At 39.5% G+C, this 18,070-nt stretch overlaps 2 protein-coding genes across 4 annotated transcripts; one reads left to right on the top strand and one right to left on the bottom strand.

Annotated features, from left to right (window-relative positions):
- The first annotated feature begins 111 nt into the window (after window positions 1-111).
- LOC106161610 (uncharacterized) lies at window positions 112-5,778 on the top strand. 3 transcript variants are annotated; one of them, XM_013538619.2, is made up of 7 exons: window positions 112-144; window positions 498-765; window positions 1,462-1,621; window positions 2,191-2,360; window positions 2,713-3,878; window positions 4,955-5,064; window positions 5,238-5,778. In XM_013538619.2, the coding sequence occupies exons 2-5, from the start codon at window positions 597-599 to the stop codon at window positions 3,876-3,878; spliced, it is 1,665 nt and encodes a 554-aa protein (XP_013394073.2). In that variant the 5' UTR covers window positions 112-144; window positions 498-596; the 3' UTR covers window positions 4,955-5,064; window positions 5,238-5,778. The 3 variants fall into 3 exon arrangements, with proteins under 3 accessions (XP_013394073.2, XP_086874082.1, XP_013394074.2); XM_087017956.1 differs by having other exon boundaries at window positions 5,223-5,778; XM_013538620.2 differs by having other exon boundaries at window positions 125-157.
- A 7,752-nt stretch (window positions 5,779-13,530) lies between these two features.
- LOC147760856 (uncharacterized) lies at window positions 13,531-17,656 on the bottom strand. Its single transcript, XM_087017969.1, has 8 exons — window positions 17,466-17,656; window positions 16,964-17,028; window positions 16,231-16,476; window positions 15,777-15,986; window positions 15,229-15,587; window positions 14,939-15,035; window positions 14,484-14,590; window positions 13,531-13,974 (listed from the first exon to the last, which is right to left on the bottom strand). Exons 1-8 carry the CDS (start codon window positions 17,525-17,527, stop codon window positions 13,888-13,890), a joined length of 1,233 nt encoding a protein of 410 aa, XP_086874095.1. The 5' UTR covers window positions 17,528-17,656; the 3' UTR covers window positions 13,531-13,887.
- Window positions 17,657-18,070: the final 414 nt, after the last annotated feature.

The following is an 18,070-nucleotide window of genomic DNA, read 5'->3' as shown; positions in this document are numbered from 1 at the left end:
AACAGACTCCTTGGTAGAATCAAGGATAAGTTATTACGCCTACTCCGCTGTCGCAATCCGTTAAAAAAATAGCTTTTCTTGAGTAGCATGTTATATCGGTGGATTATATATGCACTTTGCGTGGTTACCACACCGGTGATGATGGTATGATAACAGGGTGATGATTATCTATTAGTTTGGCTGTGGACTTGATAATATTTTCTATTCGCGTTGATTCATGAATAATGAAGAACTCGTATATGGTTCTGAAAGGCCTTATTTTGACCCAAACAAACCAGTGCATTACATTCGGGATGCCTAAAATTTAAATACAGAATATATCATGTTTAAGAGTCTCTCTCTCTCTCTCTCTCTCTCTCTCTCTCTCTCACACACACACACACACACACACACACACACACACACACACACATTTGCAAATTAGTGCGTGCGTACTTCTAAGACAGTGACATTTAGTTAATGATAACTAAGTGATATATGATAATATCTATTTTCAGGCTGACAGACCACCGTCCAAGCTGACAGTCAAAATCAATTGAAAAGCCAAAAAATATATAGGCCTACAGGTAGATTTGGCTCTGGATGTAGATAAAAACATGGCCCCCATCCCATCACTCCAGGACCTCTTGGTTCAGACCTTGCTCTCCTGGTGTAAAGAAACCTTGGTCTTTAGGCACAGTATCCATGTTCAGGGCCTCCTCAGTATTAAAAGGGACGGTGAGCTGGCATTGGTAGAAATAGACAACTGGATTCATCACAATGATGGTAGGTGCATAATGTGAATTTAAAAAAAAGATACTAAGTATCTGTTCAGTTTTTTTTTTTTTTCTAGATAGTAAACTACGTACTCTACACTTATATGGTAATTTAAATACTCAATGAGTGCAAAAAATGTTGATTGATTTAATTTATTTATATATATGTGCGCCAATAACAAATGATTATTGAGAGTTGCAGAAAGCAATCTGTATAATCTATGTCAGAAGTCATGCAGTTGTGTGTTGATAATACTGGTAATTTTAAAATGTAAGGTTAATGGAATAAGTACATTTTATATGATATTTAAATCTTGTGTGTTAATTTGTATTCACAAATAAATACTATTACAAGTTACTTGTGTTCACAAGCACTTTCAAGTATTTGAGGGATTTCATCTCATCACACTACTGCCTCTTAGTTATCAATTAAAACAAATTGAATTTCTGAATTACAATACACACAGTTTGTATTATTATTATTATTATTAATAATAATAATAATAATAATAATAATAATACAAACTGTATTTTGTAGGGACAGAAAATAATAATAATTATTATTATTATTTTCTGTCCCTACAAAATAAATGTGAAGATGATTGACATCTATCAGTCCAGTATAAGTATGAAACAATTATTTCTTTCTTATCTCAACTAAATTTTATAAGTACATTTCTGATCTCTTGCAACACTTATACTTCAGAAGAGGGGCGTCCTCCAGCAGATAGCAAGGGGAGTCCAAGACAAGGCTCTTGTAAGAAGAAGATACATTCCAGAGGCAACTGGTCATCAAAAAAACTATCACAGAAGGAAAATAGAATGAAGGGTGACATATCAACATCAGGAAGGACAAAAACGACAAAGTAATTTTTTTCAGATTATAAGGTTTTAGTAATTACAATTCAAGAATTATTATCATTATTTTTTTTATTAAAATCTGTGTTATTCTAAAAGAAAAAACCTCTGTCATCTTATTTATTTCAAATAATAAGCAGTTTTTAAGTTATGTTTATTGGTGAGGGAATTGTAGTTAAATTGCAAAAATGAGTTTTTTAAATCTATGTCAACATTAATATTATTGTGGAATGGGTGCATTTTGTACAATACAGATGAAGAAAGATACTGCCAGCAATAACAATGTAGTGTTACATTTGTTTTATATATTTAAAGTTATCTCAAATTCATGATACTCTTTTATGATAATTCATTCCTCTTCAATTTGTTCAGTCAAGAGAATCTGATTTTTTACCTTGGCTGTTCTGAGAGATACTACAAGAAAATCCCCTCTCATTGAAAGACTATTGGTGACTTAATCCTCAGATGTAGAAGAGATTTTGGTGCAATGTTGGCGAGGTTTCAAATTTCAAATCTGCCCCCTTTCTCTTTTAATAACATCCTTGACCTGATAACATGAGATATGTCTTGTTTCCAGGTCCCCCGTGCTGTGTCCTCCCCAGGCTGCCACATCACAGGACAGCACACTGGGCACCTGCTCAGACAGCAAGGCAGGGAGAGAGGTGATGGATGACCACAGCCCCAGTGGTGGACAGGACAGAAGTGCTGACAGTGAAATGAGTGACAGTGCCAAACTTTACAAAGACAGTGTGTATGCTTATATCTTCTGTTACTGCTTGCTGTCAGTCATTAAACTTACCCAAAGAGTTACTTGTAGTTAAATTCAAGTGAGAGTATTTTCATTAGGCCTAATCGCTTCTATTACCAGAGATAGTTTACTTACAGAATCTCCTTAAATACCTTTTAGTGTAATTTTCACGATAAAAATACCATAATTCTATTATTATAAACAATACGTGTTGAAATTTACAAATTTTGTTTCACCACACCTTAAAAAAGTCTGCATCTCATCTTAAAAATACCATACACCCTCAATGTGGCACCAGCAATATTTTTCATCTTTTGAAACTGATAATAAATTAACCATTCATATTTTCAGAAGTGCCCACAGTATCTCACAAGGCCCAAAGGGTCAGTGAAGTGGACATTGAGCAGAACAAAGATGAAGAACATACCTGTAAACATGTAGATTTACATCATAAACAAGTCGATAAAAGATGTCAACAAGATGCATCTCCCTATGACGACTTGAAAGGCAACAGCAACCATTTTCTTCTCCAAAGACCCGATTTAGATGATATTAATCCAGAAATGGAGAAAAGCAAATTGGAAAAGGATGAGATCTCGGGACTACACGCCGAACAAGTTGAAAATAGCAACCTTCCTCGTCAGGATTATGCAGCGTGTGAAATGTGCCAAAAGGTTTTTATATCAAACACTGTTTTACAACGCCATATGGAAGCAGTGCACCAGCGAGTGCAGGAGTTGTACAAATGCAAATTCTGTGAGAAACCCTTTGCACGCGCTTGTGCAGTCACCAACCACGAGAAGATTCACACAGGTGTCACGCCCTTTAAGTGCCAACATTGCGAACACGAGTTTGAAACTAAAAATGCATTAGAGAATCACGAGTTGTTGCATGCAAATGCGGGCGTTAAGGCTCAAGTCAGTCGATATGTCTGTTCGTATTGTAGTCGAACTTTTAAGTCGCGATCAGTCTTCAAACGACATTTACGCATCCACACTGGAGACAGGCCATACAAATGCCGCTACTGCAGCAAGCGCTTTAACCAGATGCCCAATTGTACAATTCATGAGCGTGTGCACACAGGAGAGCGCCCGTACCAGTGCATGTACTGCGGCAAGGCATTCGCCACGAATCACAAACTAAAAAATCATGAAAACACACACATAGGGGAACGCTCCCATAAGTGTCCGTTCTGCGAGAGGACGTTCACCACAGCCAGAGACAAGTGCGTGCACGAGCGCACGCACACGGGCGAGAAACCCTTCTCCTGTCAGTACTGTGGCAAGACCTTCTCTGATCTCTCCAACATGAAAGTACACGAGAGAATACATACCGGAGTCAAACCTTACAGCTGTAACCTCTGTCAGCAGGGATTTAACAGGAAATCTCACCTGGTGAATCACAGTAGTCATTGCCACCAGACCTACTCTGGTTTCCCGGCAAACCTGCCAGACTTTAACATGTACATTCCCCAGACTTTGCTAGAGCCCAGTTCAGACTTGCCTTTGGGATATTAGGTATTCTAATTATTTATTAATTTGTTTGATTAATAGTTTCATAACACGTACTGAACCGTAGTACAAAACGCACATAGAAAAAAAAAAGATTTTCAAATTTATGTCATGATCTACAATGCATGACCAGCAATAACAGCATATATATTCATTAACAACTAATCATTAATCTGTAGGCATAACAGTCTATTAGAAATCAGTTGACTTGGAGTAAAGGCATCAAGAGCACAGAGGGGATCAAATTCTTAGTTCACATAGGTTAGTACTGAGTGTGTCCTCTGTCAGCCTCACACAGAGCGGTACACCGACGGCCCATGGACGTGTTCTCCCTTTCCATCTGGACTGACTCGCGCACAGTTGAATGTTTTTGGGAACTGGAACTCCTTGTCAGAAACGGTGATCCAGAACATCCCAAATGTTGGATACACACAGGGAACTGACCTCTGTGAACTCAGAATTTGATCCCCTCTGTGTTCTTGATGTCATTACTCAGGGATGATTGGATTAAAATTGACTAAAATTCCCACAAGTTATAGCTTAGTTGTTAAGGAACATATACTGCTATTCCTGGCCATACATTGTAGATAATGACATAGAAATAAATCGCCTTTTTCTTTGTGTGTTTATATTTTGGTTAAGTATACTTGAATTAAGTTAGAGGCGTGATTTTTTTCAGGATATCTTCTGATTTCGGGGAATGTGAGTCTCTTTTCTCTTAGTGATCCACAATGGAAACGCACTTTTTGCAAAGTTAGCCAGTCCCAAATCAAATCCCTGAAGCCGATTTATTTGTATTTAAATGACAGTAATGTATAATATATGTATAACATTTATGTTACTTTCACTGCAAGGAAAAATAAAAGCATTTTAATTCATTTATTTAAAGAAGAGGGAAGTACATATTACACACACACACACACACACACACACACACACACATAAAACTAAAAGTAGAAATACTGAGATAATTATGTACCCAAGGTGATGTTTTTTATTCATTAGTATTGTTGTGGTTATCAAGAGTGCAGTAATCATATAAAGTATGGATTAAATAAGATAAATATAATTTTATTATCTAGAAATCTACCTGGACCAATGTGAGAGCTCCCTGCTGATATTGAACAGGTAATTGAGGAAGGCATTAAGTACACAAAGGAAGAAAAAGATGGCCCAAAGAACTCCGCAAAAGGTAAATAAATAAATGCGTGTCAACTTTACTGGAAAACCAATATAATTTGGTCCCTATGGAAAATATGCCCAACGTGGAGAAATCATCCACCCACTCTATTTCATGTAATAATATTGTAAGATAACCTCTCTGATTGCAGACATAATTGATTGGTCCAGTGTTTACTTTTCTAGGCTGTATCTGAAGCACAAATGAATTTGAAGACCCTTAGCCTGTCATCATGTGCAGACTTTTAAATGACTGAAATAACAGTAAAAAAATGGCATAACCGAGGCAAATACCAGATCATGTACGCCTGCATCAATTGAGTGGGAGCCTAAGGAATAAAAACATCCACCTTTGATTCTACTTGTAGCCGCTGACCATTTGTTTTAAGAGGTCTTCTGAGCTACCTGCTGGAAGATATATACCTTGTTAGGAGTTTTGGAACATTACCCGGTACACTTTCCACAGGAGGCCTCATAAAACAAATATAGTAATTGGATGTCGCAGCTGACGGAAAATACCAATAGTTTATTTGATAAGATAAATTGACATGGACAACAAAGTGAAAAAGATAGGAAGTACAACATTTTCATTTCTTGATTAATTTACATGTCTCACAAGACAAAAGCAGTTGGAGACCTCAGGTAGATTTGAGAAAGACAAAAGTATGTTTTCTTTGTTGATTGTCTGATTGATAATGTGATAATAAATTGCTTTACCTACAATTAATATTGTACGTTGTCGTCTTTATTATTGCTTATTAGTTATACTAGAAAATTTACCATAGTGAGAAGGAAATAGACAACAATAAAGTAAGACGTTATATTTATATAGCCAAGCAGTCAAAGTTCGAAAGCCTTCACAAAGGATAGAAATTTTGTGACATAATTGTTTCATATGAATGTGAATTTGATTGGCATTTTTCCCTCAAATAAGCTGACCAAGTTTGTGTACACGGATTACCTATCACAAATAATTGCCATTTACGTTTGAGATAAATTCGTCTGTACACATGTACTAATAGTAGTATTTTGGCAGGCCATTAGAGAGCTTTCGCACCAGTACGTTTAGGCGAACGACTACGTTTAGGTCATCATATTTTGCTGTCTAGTGACGTGTACACGGTTAGAGAGAACATTATCCGCAGCTAGATTGCTACCCGTCAATGAAAAACGGTTTGACAAATCAGCATAATTTTATGAAATCAAGCCTTTCAAAGTTGATCGTTTCTCTGCTAAAATCATATTGGACATTTTATTTTTGCAATATATGTCAAACATGTTGTCTCTGTTATTTGTGTCTATGTTTTTGTTACTATTGAAATATAGGTTATACCCGCAAAAAAGGCATTTTCCACTGACCACAAGGCAGTCAGAACTGGCCTTCCGCACGCGTGACGGATTGTATTATAAGACTGTTAGGTCATCATTTTGTGAGCAGTTGTTACGAGTACACATGCCTTTATAAGTGGTCTGTAGACTAGGCGTCTGCACTTGACGCATAACAAGCAGGATATCCGTACGCGTAAGGTAAGTGCCGTTTAGTAAGATACTACTAGTAGCTCGATTTTCTCCTTCAGTTGACAGGGCGTCTCCTTGACTTTTATTGCAAATTTTATGAAGCCTTGTTTAGAAAGTCACATGGCGTCCTGTTTTGTGTATTTGAATAAATGAATTATAAATAAAAGTAAGGACAGCACATTAGTAGCTCGATTTTCTCCTTTAGTTGACAGGGCGTCTTCTTGACTTTTAATGCAAATTTTATGAAGCCTTGTTTAGAAAGTCACATGGCGTCCTGTTTTGTGTATTTGAATAAATGAATTATAAATAAAAGTAAAGACAGCACATTTTTCTTTACATGAAATTGTCTCTAATAGCAAATATCGATTAATATTTATTATATCAGTAACAAAAACTGACGCTGCATTGATCGGTGACCCGCTTATTTTTTTCAGCTAAAAAATGCGAAAACATGCAGGCAACTAAGAAGCGCCGTACTGATTCACCAGCAGATTACGTCAGTTACCTGAAAGACAAGTTGGCCTTCGAGAAAGAACGTTTTGAATTAGAAATGAAAGAGCGAGAAGCTCAATTTGAGAAAGACAAACAAATGATGGAGATGGTTACGCATAATCTTTGGTTAAGAAGAAAAGCTGAATTGACATACTAGGCTCTTGCTGCCTACAAGATACACGTGGGCTGAATCTTTGTTAAAACATTAGTTTTTTATTCAAGATTTCATTTAAATAAATGTTTGCTTGCGGTATGAATTTTACGTTTTACTCTTTAATTTCCCATACGCACAATGTACACGTGTACAGTTCATGCTAAATAGTCCTCCAAGGTGGGAGGATCTAGTTTAAAGTTCCGACTCATCTGATTGCCATACACACAGGTATGGCAGTTGACCAGAAGACCACCTACCAAGTACTGCTTGGCTACAGGAGACAACAGAACTTTTTAATTCTTTCAAAAGTCCAGAAAGGCAAAGTTTCACAATAAGTTTCCGAACTCCCACTCGACGCATTCCCGCACAGAGGACATTCTCCTGTTGAATTCTTCTTCTTCGGTTCTTAAATTTGCTCCTCTGAAGGGACTCAACAGATACCTTTTAACGGGGTAAGCCGGATCTCCAATGGTGTATGACCTAATTTGACGTCTCTGCATAGGCCTAAGTCTTGGTCACAACCGGCCTAACGGGCTCTAACGGGCTGTTTGCGTCCAAAATTTGCGCAGAATCTCACGTCCCACTCAAGGCCTTCTTACGCAATTTCGAGTTCGCAGACAGCTCGTAAGCACGTACGGAGGATGTTGGACATGTTCAAAAGTTTCTACGAATAGCCTGCGAACAGTCAGGCCGCAAGCGTAACTTGCTCCCCTCGCACGGAGTTAGCAAGAGAGACGCACGTTGTGCAAGACGCACGTCGCAAACAATGAAGGAGCAAGTGCCCATTGCGTGTTGAGTAAGGCGCACGCCCTCACAACTAACGAACAAAGTCGAGAGCACACCGGGAATACGTCGCACGTGCGTCACCCCACGCCTGGTGTATAAAAGGCGTGCTCACGACGAACGCTTGTGTCTTTACATGAACATCGACTATGTAACGTGTACAGCAATTTTCAAAAATTTCATTTCTTGCTCAATTGTGTATCTAATATGCCTCCAAAAGGCAAGAGAAAGAAAATTACATAGTAGAAAAAAGAGAGGAGGAAGAAGAAAGAAGAGGAGAACAGGAAGCAAAACTGACGTACGCCGTCAGTACGTCACCACAAACGTGTGCAGGGCCGTAGACTGAGCAAACTGCCAGGGGGGGGGGGGGGGCAGTAAGCGGACACGAGGGGGCGAAGCCACCAAGGGGGGGGGAGGGTGTCCCCTCCCCCACCACGGTGTGGAAAATTTTTAAAAACTGTATGTATAATACTGCATTCTGGTGCATTTTAACTGTTATTTATTGCTCAATCAGAAGTCAGAAATTGCGATAAGTTTTTTGCACCTCAAATCCCAGGGGGGGCAGCTGCCCCCCCTGTCCCCCCGGAGGCTACGGCCCTGGTGTGAGGCAAATGTGAAGCAAAACTGACGCAAAAGGGCACTTCTTTCGCCGCGCGTTGCATTCCCTTCGTAAGTGGTGAGTGTGTGCCACGTACACAGGAAGCAAGACAAACTCAAAATAAGAGTACAATTTCCACGACCATCGCTCCTTACAATTAGCGTCCCTGCCTGAAAGGACATCTCATGGGGCCTTGCGACTCGCAAGGCAAACTTTCCTCTACCTCTACGACCTTCACGGCCTCCGCAACACCCAAAAATCGCAGGGGACCTACGATCCTGAAATTTGTGCGTCCGGTTGTGACCGAGGCTTTACAGCATGTAAAACATGTATCAGCTTACTGTTCAATTCGACTATCCGTAAAGGCTAACCGGGTCTTTCTGCGAAGTCACGAAAAAATAAACGTTGGTCATTTTACGGTTACGGATAGCTAATTGTAGTCGGTCGCCTAAACGTGCAGGTGCGAAAGCTCTCTATTGTTTCTTATCTACCCCGGATTGTTATCTGCAGACGGCCAAAGTTAATGAAACTCTTAAGTACTTTTACAGCTACTGTATCATAATAATTATTTTTTACTTGGATACAACAATCATATTAAATACTTGACCCTTTTAATTTGCTTTTTAACATTACCTTATTCAAAATGTGAAATGGGCAGGTGGCAAAAGCCAGTGCATCATTGCGAGTAACGCCCCCTGGCAGAATATTGATAACACGATGTTAACACTTCTATTACCATATTATTCAAGGTGAAGTTACTGTTGTAGTTACTCATTGGACTGATATAGGATGTCAAAGTACAATTGTAGGGCACAACTGAAATTCGCGTTTTTCATCGCTTGTACATGTATAATTGTTGTATTGGTTTTTTGGTACGGCAATCTTTTAAAACCTTTCACCATTCAAGCAGACTTTGGAGAATCACCTGTATCAGCAGAAAGTGAGGCCTGGGCAAAAAGTGGCCATGCCGAACTTGAACAGTTACTGTACTTCTGGTACAATTGTAGCCGAACGTGTCCCGCGAAGAAGACAGCTTTCATCGGCAACCGTAGCCACACAGTACAATTCATTACAAATAAAAGGGAAAGACCGTATGTTAGGATTCAAGAATATTTCCTAAGGGAATCGACGCCGGCGGGGAAAAAGTATTTTTACCCTTCAGGCGGAGGCAGCAGTTTTAGGGTGGAACTCCTTGGGCATACGGAGGCCCACATTTGTTCTGTTAGGGATCACTTCAACGGTACATATACGGGGACGTGTCCTAAGATATACGGTTGTGTAAACGGGACAGTTTTTCTGGATTACGTTAACTTTGAGGCGTTCAGGCATCATGACGGAGGTCAGTGGCCAGGAAGAATTCATGAACATTTAATTACGGAACACATTTGTCCAGAGCGTGTGATACCTATAACACCAAAGAACGGAACGACGGATCTTCGTTGTCTCAATAAAGCAACTCGCGAATACGTGAAAGGTCGGTGGTGGAAAATTAAGGATGGGTGGAACTGGGGAACGGACGATGGTTGTATTCTGCCATTTATGTCCGGTGAAAAATTGAAACACTGCTATCAAGGTAAACGTAGTATTCGGGTGTTAGGTGACTCACACGTTCAAAATATGGCGACTTATTTGAGGCAAGAACTGCGCAGCGCTGGCTCAAAACTCAACTCTACACCTTTCACGGTTGTCTCTGCTGTGTACCCGCCGATGACAAAGAAGCTCTTAAGCATCATGTTATCCAATATTACCACTCCGTTGACTGCGAGTGACATAGTATTATTTAATTTTGGTATTTGGGATGTTGTGACTCAACGAGCGGACAAGTTGATTGAAGAAAAGTTCCCGCCTTTTCTCGAATTTATTAAAGGCGTTCGGACCAATCCTCTTACGTCCTCATTAAGAATTATATACATCAACACCTCCCCAAGGCGTTCGGGACAGCAGGATGCTAACTACTTTATGATTCCGGCCGTGAACGAATTTATTCAAAGCAAACTCAAAGAGATAGGAATTGAAATAATCGATGGATTTAACTTCAAAAATGTCATGATAAATACAACTTGTGACAGCGGTCACTTTCTTTGCACTTCGTCTAATGCCCCGGCCCGAGGAAAAACGGGTATGATTTTTGCACAGCTCGTTTTTCGTTTGCTATGCGATTAATACACCGTTCACATAGTGTGTTCAAAAGCTGCCCCAATATATGCATATTTACAAAGAATTGAATTAAGACTAGAGAGGGACCAATAATTTAGTGTTCACTTGGACGCATAAAAAGTTTTATTATTTAAGGTGTAAGTCATCTCAGACTGTAAAAGAGGCATCAAACTCCCTTATCTAATAAAACCAGGGGTTTATTCAATTCAATTCAATTTCAATTTATTTCTGTACTGGTACATAGATTGTCATGACCTTGTACAATTTGATATACTAATGATGATACAATACAGTTAGTGCATTACCATCTTTATATAATGGACATACGTATCAGTAAAATTACTCATAAAATATTCTATCTAAGCAATGCGATAAACCTTGGTGTGATTTTAAATTTATTATGTAGGCAAAGTGCACCGATTCATGTATTACTTTTGTACCCCAGTTTGAATGAAAGACGAAAAACAAATTTGTTTAAGAATTATTAACTTGTGATTTTCCTAACCGCGGCCGTCCTGTTCCAAAGAACCGAGAATGAATCCGTATCTGTCCTACATACTTACACTGTTATGACTCACAGCTCTCCACAAAATTAATTTTACAACTGTTGTGTAAACCAAATACCGAAATCTTTTCGATATGTGTTCTGCCTCATATAGCCCGGGTCATAATCGGATTAATTTGCCGGGTAAGTGGTGACGTTCTTATGAAGTTTATCACTGCTACGTATGCCTTGAACCTCGTGCTGACAACAACCCTGAATAAGCGTCCTGTTATTTGCAAAACTTATATCCGCATAAATTTGGATATACTTCATCCCCATTTTAAATAACCCATTTAATATCCTCTGTAGGAGAGGTCAGCTGCGTCAAATGAAGTTATAATTTCCAGGCCCGTAGCTACATGTAGCAATTACAAAGGGGGGGTCTTTTTCTGAAATTGTAGACCTTTTGTCATAAAACCTTACTTAACCTAAATCAAATTAACCCAGAGTGGACATTTACCCAGCAAAAAACCCCTCCCCCCCCCCCCCCCCCCCCCCCCCCCCCCCCCCCCCCCCCCCGGCTACGGGCCTGATTTCATGCAAAAATTCTCGCTGGACGATAGAGAAAAGTGTACAGAATTAGCATGAGACATACTGGTGAATGTCTTGTAAGGAAGTAATCTGTGGCCATGGTATAGGGTACTTCCGATCATTTTATCTATACGTTCCCTGTAAGTTTTCAGACCAAAACGTAGTTTGGTCACACTGAAAGTGGCAAGTTTTAATCAATTTTCAGTTATGAAATTAAGGGATTTAAAAGGGGAAGAACTACTTTATGTAGATATGCATACATTTGTATGTGTAAGATACACAGTTGGATTTGCGATTGCATTTACTGGTGCGAAATATTGACATGAGTAAATGATTTATAAGGGATTCGCCTTTCTCATAGAACAGTGAAATGACTTGGTTAAAGTCGCTCCAATTTTGTTACCTTTAACGCCACTTAAAAGCATTGTCCACAGCATCTTAAAGTTTTCGACTAAAAACTACGAGGTTGCTCAAAAGAGAAATGTCGTGCTGTAGTAACAATATTATGCTTTTACCAGACGTTGGCAGCCTCTATTTGGACGGCGATTCTAATATTTTAATAAAATTTAAAACTAGATAAATATTTGGCAGCTCTGTAGGGTTTATCCCGCTCCATTTAGGCAACGAAATGCTTTAAATTACCGAGCTCTCTTGGAAATATTTAAGGACGAAAGAGTGTGATCATTCAAAATCCCTGACCCACAGCCTAGTGGTTTCTTTATCTTCGGGCTCTAGATAAGTCCCACACAGTCTAGTGGTTGCTGGGGCAACAGAGATACTATACAACAGAGACATTATTTGTTTACTTGTTGATAAGAGATAAGGAACACTGTCCAAGTATACCTAGTACACATTGACCACTTTTATTGGCCAATTTGGCCGTGGATATCCGTATTTTCACAACGCGTGTGAGGTTTATATTAACCACTGCGATGGAAATATCAAGGCGATTGCGCCAAGTATTATTTGTACATCTGGTGGCTATCGGGAAGATTTATTATTAAAGTCTAAGTAAACACAGAAGTGTCACGAGACATCCCGTGATACAACGTTTAAACGTCGCCTTTGATGTTTTTTTTTTCGTCAACGACACGTGTTCATAGTGTCTATTTACCCAAAAACATGTATCTAAGGGCGCACTCCCAATGCAACTGTCGATCTTCGTAGATCCACCCAACTCCGCGGGGTTTATCGTTGAATGTATACAGATTAGCACGCCTCCACTTGTTTCCGACGTACTCGTATAATCACCATGCTTTTCTGTATTCTACTCAATAACAGGAGATGTGTTAATCTGGTTATATGATTGCGTTCAGAGGGAGTCCCCAGACTTGGATCTATCTACGTGGACCGAAAGTTTCATTGGGAATGAGCCTTCAGTGCGTGCAAATCAAGACTGTATGATAATATTAGCCCAATACATGATATTACTTTATTGATTTAACCTCGTAGACTATTCAGAACTTAGAATATTGCAATATAACTTTGTCCTTATTAAAGTTGCATCAACGATATATGTAGATGCTATCAATGGAAGTGTTTACAAACTGAAAGAACACGGCGCATGCCCACAAGCTTGTGCCATTTCGCTTTCCATCTCACTGTTTTGAATACATGTACAGGCATTTAGAAGTGCTTTTCTTTCCTCACGAAAAATTGAAAGACTATTAAACGAACTAACAACGATAAGAATTAGTAAATTTGCTGAGAATTATCTTTATTCTAATATGGGATTCAGTAGTACAATAAATATGAATATTTGATAAATGGATGTTCTTGGTAGTTATAACGACACTGATTACGTGCGTAATAAAATACAACTATGAACACAGATTACAAGCCATGGTATAAAAAATATTGTACTGAATAAACAGTTAGAAGAACATCGAGTCACCTTGACATTCAACTAACTGTGCCATTGCTTCGTTTTCCATTACATGCGTCGGGGAGAAATCATCGGAAGCGAGACCAAAACCCGCTTCGGTAGATTTCCACGTCAATATTTTTCCCCTTTGTCGTTAACCGTGGTAGTCATCAATATTAATTGAATGACCTTGATTTAAGATCTGGCCATCATGATGTTTCTCTCACCGGCGAAGACCTTCCACAGCTGAGCGTCGCTAAGAGCCCAGTCGTAGATCTGGACCTGAAAAGCAAGAAAAGACGGAAGTTATTCAACAGCTTTCCCCTCTTTGTCACTAATCACAATAATAATGATATTTCAAAATTAATGTCACATGACTACCACACACAACTGAGTAATTTTATACGGTCATTTTCTCCACAGCCCCGTATCACTATTTTTAACAATTTCATTTTTGAAATTTGCCTCATTTTCATAAGGCAATATCAAATACAAATGACGTCATATACAAATAACGTCACGTACATGATACATAGGTAAAGTGAAAATGCACATCAGTCGATCAACCCAAGCAAACAGGTGACTAAATGATTTAAACTTCAACTCTTGCTAAATGCATACACAAGTGGGCAGCCCAAATTATGTAATAAATACATAGATTAAAGTATGAAGAAAGAAAGAAAGAAAGAAAGAAAGAAAGAAAGAAACCATCATTCTCGGATATGAATGTGATTCAAATCATAAAACCGAATACGCGTTTCGTGTTAAGCCAGATAAATAAGTAGGCCTACCTCATCGAGGGATCCAACGAAGTTGGTGTTGCTGAAACGTGGATCGACGGCCTCGCAGTTCAAGTCTCTGCCCATGTACAGTGGAGCAAGGGTAGCTGGGATAGCACCTGAGGGGAAAAAAACAAGGTGGTTGTAAAATAGATCAAGAAATTTTATAATTGAACACCTAGTACCCTAATGACACTAATGCTTTGGCCTGCTATAAACCATTCAATATACATTAATTGGATGAACAAAGAAGATTCAAACAGTAACGGTAAAAGTATAATATGTTAAACATTTAAATACCTAATTCAAAATTAAAAAAAATATTGCAAATTGTGAAAACTATAATCATTCATTTTCAGATCACAGGAATCAAGAATGTTTGTGGTATTTTTCAATACAGAAAAAAAAACAACCACGCAATGTTCAGTGCGCATGCGTGTTAGAACTGGTAAAAGAAGAGTACATACCAACAGCAATTTCATCAAGGACGACCTGCTCGTTGACCATCGCCTTCAGTCTGAGACCATCGTAGGTCAAGGCAACGTGGTTCCAGCCGCTGGTGCCCTACAGGGAGAACATTTTTTTATATTGATTTATAAATTGAATAAAATATAAAATTATGCAAGAGTTGTAGGTGAAATAAAAATGCGCTATACATGTACATGTACGTTTGTATTAGAACAACATGAAATAATTATAACTTGAGAATGTCATTGCAATATATATCTAACTTTGAACGAATATCATCAACACTTACGGTTGCGCTGAGATCGACGGTGAGGAGGGTGCCGTTGTTGTTGACCAGGACACGGCCACCAAGATGTCCGCCCTCAGCCCACAAGGAGATGGTTGGCTCGATGGCGCAGTTGCCGTTGCTGAGGAGTCCCTCGCGGGTGTTGAAGCCGCCATCGCTCTTGTACCAGAAAGAGATGGTGAGGCCAGAGCCCCATGGGTAGTTGTTGAAACGTGGGACTTCGACGTGGACGGTGCCGTTGAAGTGAGCAGCGTTACCGACCTTACCGGCAGTCAGTTCAACACCGGCGGCATCTGTCCAGAAATTATCGACGATGGTGTCGGTGTGTTCATCGAAAGGCCACAAAGCGATAGCCTGGAGATCTGTAAGAGTTTATAAGCTGTTTAAATGCTTCTCAAATGAACTATTTTGAATAAAACAGTACGCTGGTTATTGTATCTCTCATCACTATGTTTACGGAGGTAAAAAATACTAATATTTGATAATTCATTTGTTTATTGCATTGTCATAGTTAAAGGCGATTCTGTGTTGAAAACTCTTTGTCAACGTACCTGGAACCATGCACATGCATTTTTGGACGCTGAACTCCCAGTGTCCGCAGCTCACACGCTCGATTCTGGTATCGTCACCAAGGGTCTGGGATCTGTAGAAGGTGTTGGCATCACCCCAAACGGCCAAGTAGGTCCATCCGTCAGGACCGGCACATTTGCCGTCAAACTGGGGAAGGGTGGTGTGGCCTTCAGTGGTGGTTGGTGGTGGAGCTGCAAAAAAAGGGGGGAAGTTAAAAAACGGTCTGCGTGAAAATCATGACAATAAAACTCAAAGTGCCAAATTGCGTGTACATACTTAGCTTACATCAGTTTTATCCTCTTTTTCGCAGTACCAAACTCTCCTATCCTCTCTCTCTCTCATTTTCTGTCTCTCACAGTAAAGCTTTTCAACATTATAAGAAATCAAATAGGCACATGATATTCTCAAAATAATTTAAATCTCTGATTGACTCACTTCTTGGTGGGCACTGTGGGTGTGGGGCCCTGCTGCCTGGGCAGGTGGCGACCTCACATGGGACACAGGTAACGATGGAACGGTCGAAGAGGGTACCTTCGGCACAGTCCTTCACGTGAACCTTGATGTTAAGGGCCTCATCCAAGTCGCACTGGAGGTAGCTCCCGCAATCATCTGGGTTCTCGTAGTAGCCTACGCCATTTCTCTCTTCGATGCACTTCTTGCAGAAGTTGTGGTGTTTTGGAGCTGTGAATGTTTTGCATATAAATTGAGAATTTCTATAGAAACTCAAACTTGACTACTGTAGATTAAAACTATAAACGAATAAAACTAACAGGGAATATATGAATCGTTTTTCATGAATGAAGACGCTGTGTCAACTCTTCTTTTGGTAAAATAAGTTTTGGCATTAAGACCACACTTTGAAGATCCAGCAAGCACCTTATTGTACTGTGGCAAAAGGACAAATATTGAAACGGGAAATAATGAACTTTCTCTGGTGTCTGAACAAACAACTTTTAGGGTACATACTGTCACATGCTTAGACGTGCACAAGACTTTTAAAATCCTTTACGGTGCTAAGAGTAATTTACTTGAACCTATTCTGGATCTGCCAGAGTAAAAACCAATAATATGTTTAGTACAACACTGTGAAACCAGCACAGTAAACCACCATCCATCCTTATGAGTTATACTGTCATATATAGTTATAAGATAAGTGAAATCTCCTTACCATAGTATTCTTCGGCGAGGGCAGTGCCCACCAATGCGAGGAGAACAAGGCGAAGCATGTCGGACCTAGAAGATAAAACATAATTAATAATGCTTCCCCGAACTTTGACTCATTTAAAGAGAATTTACATTTCTCATTGAACTGGGAACTGGAAATACCCCATTGGTTGGCCTCCTAAATTTGAAAAGAGTAGACTATTTCAAGCATAAAACGTTAGAAACCGCCCTTGGTTGGGTTTCGCTGAATGTTTGTTGATTAACAAATTTTTTGTCAACGTGATCCGTGCAATTCGTCAGTAACGCAATCAATTTTCTTTCAAAGAAAACAAGCCCTTATTTCATAGCGGAACCGCCCTTCAATCCTAACTTATGCCTTTTTGTCTCGTTTAAGGAAGACGCAAACGGTTTAAAGTTAGCTCGCATACAGCGTTGTCCATCCCGCTTGCGAAGGAGACACAAAAATTCAATAAAACTGTCTCTCTTCAAGAATATCCAATGCTCACCTGGTCTGTGGGTGATCTGTCTGCGTTATCGGCTGGAAAGATACCTGTCTGGAGCGGCGCATGGGTTTTTATGCTCCCCTTAAAACAATGCTCTCATAGATGGCCGTCTGAGATGTCAGCCGTATGTCAAGCGTTACACAAGTTTAATGAAACGATCATTGTTTTCTGTTGTTGTGCACGGCTGGACGACGTGGTCACTGAAAACAGTAGTTTAAACCAGACCACCATTTCAATCTATATAAAGTACGATATGAGCTATTATGAATAAACAGGTGGCTAGATGTCAATCCGAGCTGAATCAATAAAAGTGCGTTTTTTTGGCTCCGGATGCGGAGCGCTTCAAAAAGTCGGCTAAGCAACAGTGGACCTGTGTCTACGTCATTAAGAGCGATTATCTGGTCAACGAGTAAACAGGACGCGTGGATATGCTAAAAAATAGTTGACGGTGACCTCTGCCCATTAGCAAATGACCCATGTACAAGGTATTAATTGGTCCAACTGTTCACTCTGTGCCCACTGACCAGTACATTTGATCATTTGATCGCCAAATTTGCATTTGAATAGGAAAGCAATTACCCGCCCGGGTACTCACGACTTACTACGTT

Source organism: Lingula anatina, chromosome 7 (genome assembly GCF_051362555.1).
Source record: "Lingula anatina isolate TDL-2025a chromosome 7, LinAna3.0, whole genome shotgun sequence".
Classification (NCBI taxonomy): Eukaryota; Metazoa; Brachiopoda; class Lingulata; order Lingulida; family Lingulidae; genus Lingula; species Lingula anatina.
The sequence above is the reverse complement of the archived record's forward strand: the minus strand, read 5'-3'. Positions and strand labels throughout refer to the sequence as shown.

Excerpts from the sequence above, each read along its gene's own strand:
- LOC106161610 (XM_013538619.2), top strand. The coding sequence starts at position 597 with ATGGCCCCCATCCCATCACTCCAGGACCTCTTGGTTCAGACCTTGCTC. Across the intron at positions 766-1,461 it reads CTGGATTCATCACAATGATG|AAGAGGGGCGTCCTCCAGCA; the intron begins GTAGGTGCATAA and ends CTTATACTTCAG. Across the intron at positions 1,622-2,190 it reads GGAAGGACAAAAACGACAAA|GTCCCCCGTGCTGTGTCCTC; the intron begins GTAATTTTTTTC and ends TCTTGTTTCCAG.
- LOC147760856 (XM_087017969.1), bottom strand. The coding sequence starts at position 17,527 with ATGCGCCGCTCCAGACAGGTATCTTTCCAGCCGATAACGCAGACAGAT. Across the intron at positions 17,029-17,465 it reads ACAGATCACCCACAGACCAG|GTCCGACATGCTTCGCCTTG; the intron begins GTGAGCATTGGA and ends TTTATCTTCTAG. Across the intron at positions 15,588-15,776 it reads ATGCATGTGCATGGTTCCAG|ATCTCCAGGCTATCGCTTTG; the intron begins GTACGTTGACAA and ends AAACTCTTACAG.